Below are 4545 nucleotides of genomic sequence, written 5' to 3'. Positions count from 1 at the left end.
AAAATGTGAATTAGTATGTTTTAATTTCAAAAGAAGTAAATTCAAGTATTTGGTGGTCAAATCTAAAAGTAGTTTACAAAATCGAAAACTGTCCAAAGTTGGTGTGCATCCCTTACAATTTTTCAAATGCAAATATAAGAAATCCCTTAAGTTATCAATGCCTGCATTTTATTTTTAACATTTCAAGCAAAGAAATCACTAAAAATATCAAAAATCAACCAAAAAATGCAAGAAAGGAAAAACACATGAGTTTCTCTTGCTGAGAAATTCAGATGCATTACTTTGCAAAGATGACCTTTGAACAACATTTGTATATTCAATCAAATCCCAAGAATTTACAAATGTGTGAAATGCGCCTAACAAGAAGCAACAAAAAAAATACTCATGCACTACCAAAACTTTTCTTACAACATGAATGAAGCAAACAGATGCCTATACACAAACACGAACACGACACAACTTTAGTAAGACGCCCCCCGGCCTTGGCTCGTGGCTTCCATCAGTGATCGGATAAATCAAAACCCAATAAAAGCACACAAAATCATAGATATGCAACTCTACTACTAGGATGTGGGAAGGCGAAACAATCAAGAAACGAACTAGAGGACGAGCTAAGAAGCTCCGGACAAGGTGTAGGCGACACATCAAAAGACGAGCCTAATACGTTGAGGCACTTCCACGACGTGGTCGGGTCGGAGTTTAGGTAGAACGAAACGTTCGACAGACATATCGAAGTAAAGGGCGATCTGTCGATCCCCAAAAATTTCCCGGCCGACGTAATGTTCGATCCGAGAATGTTCTTGAATCTAATATCACTAACAACAGGCAACGCCTGAGGATCAAATTTATTGTCTGGATGAGAATTGCACTGACCTGTTGCTTTGATCCCTTGTTGCACGTTTGACATGAGAGCATCTGATATGGAGATGTCGTTCATGTAACCGCCTCTCCCGACTGCAGTCTTCAGCTCCACGCCTATCTGGGAGTCGAGCACGTGGATATGCTCGACCAGTATGCTAGAAATCCCACCCGACATTTCACTGCCAAAGGCAATGCCTGAACCTGCAAAGGATTGGAGGCGGACATTTCGAACATGGACGTTCATGGTAGGTTTGCCATATGCCATTCCATACTCGTCCCAACCACTTTTCAGCACCACAGCATCGTGTCCAACGCTAATGTTGCAGTTCTCGATGCAAACATGCTCAGAAGAATCTGAAATTCGTAGAAATTTCACATTCATCAATGTGACATATCGAGAAATGAGTCATCAGGTAGATCGTGTGGCACTCAAAACAAACAGCGCATGTGTAGACAGACATAAGAGGAGGAAATGACGGCATACACTTCTAAACGTCTTCAAATTGTAAGTTAAGAGATATAAAACACAAGTTTGAATTGAGTTCTCATCACGTATCAATTCATCAATCTTGATCTCAACTAACCTGGAACTATCCCACTCGTGTATGGAGAATCGGGAGGAGAATAGATGGTTATGTTTTGAACTAGCACGTCGCTACATCAGAGACACAGAATGGAAGCATGCCTTCCAGTTAAATACTTGAGAAATAATTTATTTAAAAAGTAATTCGACAAGATTTTGAAGGGAGCAAAACCTGCAATAAACTGGGTGTATATTCCAAAAGGGAGCATTTAAGAAGGTTAAGTTCGACACAACAATGCTGTCTGAACCAATAAGTTCAACAAGATGTGGTCGACTGTAATTTAAAGAATGAGAATTGATTTTTTCCCACCATACTGAACCCTGCCCGTCGATAGTTCCATTATTGCCTGTACAGAGAGTAGATGAAATGAAGAATCAAATATACAAGAGAAAGAGACAATAGAAATAATTAACAAGAAGCAGATAGAATGAAAGTAAAAGGGAATGTCCATCCATACCTGTGATAACAACATCAGTGAGATTTTGCCCACTGATCAAGCTACGGTACCTTTGACCAGGTACTTCAAGGCCTTGTCCATACGAAGGTAAGGGCTCGACCACATCCCAGTGACTATAATCCTGCAAAGTCGGAGTAAAGCAAGTAAGAGACTGAAACTCTACATTAGAATGTCATATACGTATCACTATCAAAAACACAAGTACTTGAGTAATTATGGCGTAGCTTGTTGAAAAATACAACATTTATGCAGGGGTAATTAACTGATTATGTGGTAGCCTCAACTAGAAAGTCGAGTTAATATCTTGGACGAACATAACTTTACTATCAAATCAATCAAGAGATTCACTAAACGTAAAAGAACTGCAGGTAAGATAGACAAATTCTTTAGGTGAGAAAAGGCTAGAATCGACCAAGAATTCACAGCATTCGCATGATTTGCAATAACCATTTCATAACAATAAAGACAGACAAACCAAACATTTAAATAAGCACATTTCTCAGTTGGAAACAAATGATGTCGACCTGAGAGCCAAGAATAACCGCATCTTTCTCCAGAAAAAGTGTGAGATGGCTCGTGAGATTGATGCAGCCAATGAGCCACTTTCCTGCTGGAACAAAGAGTTGGGCACCGCCCTTATCGGCAAAGGACTTTAAATAGAAAATAGCATTCTGAAATGCCACAGTGTTGCTTGTGATCCCATCTCCGACTGCCCCAAATTCTAAGACGGATACACTGTGAGGCCTTGGGACCAGCGGCCAATCCGACTTGCATTCCCCATCATACTCAGCGGCATTGCTCAATACAACGAGCAAAAGCAAAAACCCCTACGAGGAACGAGATGTAAATAAACAGTCAAAGAGAATCACATGAACACTATACTAAACCGCGGTACATACAACAACACACTGCAGAAGAAAACAGTTACAGCCATCAATTGCTTCAAATTTTGCACAAACAAAACTAATATATTCCATCTTTGCAATAGAATTCATCAAATATTGCATTTTGAGTTATAACTAAGTTATTTTTTAACTGGAGACAACATCCAACATAAATCACAAAAAAATGGGCATTTCGTATAAAAAACAAAGCATAATTAGGAGCTGAAATAAGAGCTCATAGATAAATCAAAAGAGGAGAAAATGCACTTAAAGGCTACTGCACAAAACACATTTATAGAGAAAGAAAGCAGCTTCAGATCTGTTACATAAAACTGTAAAATCTAACTACCAAAATTCACACTTCTAAAACAAGAATCTTAAAACCGAAGATCAAATCAAATTCTTTTAGCACTATCGACATCAAATAAAAATCTAGCAAGATTCACACTTCTGAAACAAGAATCTGAGAAAAGAACTTCAAAAGCATTTCAAGAATACACTTTTTATAAACTCAAAGTAGTAGTAACCAGTTCAGACAGCAGTAAAGATTAATCCCACCAAAATCACTGACAAGATCGAATTTTTGCAGCAAATAACACAAGCCCATAAATAAAATAAAAACTCGTTCTTGATCCAAGAAAGCTAAAAAATCCCATAATTAATTTATACCAGCCCATAAATAGCAGAAATTACCCCCAAAAAAATGCTAACGTACTTACTAGCCTCTTCATATCTCTGTTTTCACAACGCCAAAAATCTTGTACATTAAAAGGAAGAGAAATAAGCGATGGAGATGAGTAGAGATGAAGGAGAAATTTGTACATGAAAAATAAAAGAAAAAATAAAAAATGAACGGATGGTAAGTGAAAGGTATAACAAGGAAGAAGAAAATGACAGCTCTTCGTCTACACAAATTGTATGTGTGTGGTTTAAAAAAGAAAAAAGAAAATCAAAAACAAAAAATCTTTATGAAAAGAAAAAGGAATTTTCATTACTCGAGGTAAATAAATGTGGAAAGTGGCATGCGGGTAACAGTATTATCACTTTAATTGCACAATTAGGGAACCTTAATCACTCCCTAATTTCTTTCCCGACACACTATAATCAGTCAATAACGGACCGAAGAATATGGTCATCGTTATACGTATGAGATTTTGTATTAATCGTATTATTTTTTTTAACTAAAAATTTGATCAAATGTCCAATTAATGTAATGACGATTGATTATTATAAAATAATATTGATGGATTTATTGGACTAGCATTTGCACCCCACACCCTATAATGCACGAGAAATATTTTTATAATTCTATATTTATATAAAATTATATCAACTCAACTATCATATTTATAAATATAATAAAAAAATAATTTTAAATGAATATATTTGAGTTGAATATTGAAAAAAATAAAGAAAAATTCATCATAATAAGAATTGATATTATGAAAATGCAAAAAAAAAAACTAAAATAAATAAATCAAATAAATAAGAATTGAAAAATAGATTTATTCAAAAAAAGATGAGAGATGATAAAGAATTTTTTAAAATTTGAATCTTTAAATAAATATATTTTTTACATTTTAAATCAAATATTTACATAAAATGTATCAAATTAAAGCTCTTATTATGATCTTTAATATGATATGCATATTAAATATTTTATAATTAGTCAAATTTCACAATTTTGGAATGTATATATATATATATATATAGGGAGAGGTTCAAATAAGAACCACTAATAAAATAAGAACGGAGAACC

The 4545-nt window shown here is 34.9% G+C and overlaps 1 protein-coding gene across 1 annotated transcript; it reads right to left on the bottom strand.

Moving 5' to 3' along the window:
* Positions 1 to 296: 296 nt before the first annotated feature.
* On the bottom strand, positions 297 to 3867 carry LOC130995390 (probable polygalacturonase). The gene is made up of 6 exons (XM_057920659.1): positions 3506 to 3867; positions 2427 to 2729; positions 1903 to 2023; positions 1617 to 1791; positions 1446 to 1516; positions 297 to 1215 (listed from the first exon to the last, which is right to left on the bottom strand). Exons 1-6 carry the CDS (start codon positions 3608 to 3610, stop codon positions 542 to 544), a joined length of 1449 nt encoding a protein of 482 aa, XP_057776642.1. The 5' UTR covers positions 3611 to 3867; the 3' UTR covers positions 297 to 541.
* Positions 3868 to 4545: the final 678 nt, after the last annotated feature.

The sequence above is a fragment of the Salvia miltiorrhiza genome, chromosome 7, assembly GCF_028751815.1.
Source record: "Salvia miltiorrhiza cultivar Shanhuang (shh) chromosome 7, IMPLAD_Smil_shh, whole genome shotgun sequence".
NCBI lineage: Eukaryota > Viridiplantae > Streptophyta > Magnoliopsida > Lamiales > Lamiaceae > Salvia > Salvia miltiorrhiza.
The sequence above is the reverse complement of the archived record's forward strand: the minus strand, read 5'-3'. Positions and strand labels throughout refer to the sequence as shown.

Excerpts from the sequence above, each read along its gene's own strand:
- LOC130995390 (XM_057920659.1), bottom strand. The coding sequence starts at position 3,610 with ATGTACAAATTTCTCCTTCATCTCTACTCATCTCCATCGCTTATTTCT. Across the intron at positions 1,792-1,902 it reads CACTGATGTTGTTATCACAG|GCAATAATGGAACTATCGAC; the intron begins GTATGGATGGAC and ends CTCTCTGTACAG. Across the intron at positions 1,216-1,445 it reads CACGAGTGGGATAGTTCCAG|ATTCTTCTGAGCATGTTTGC; the intron begins GTTAGTTGAGAT and ends TACGAATTTCAG.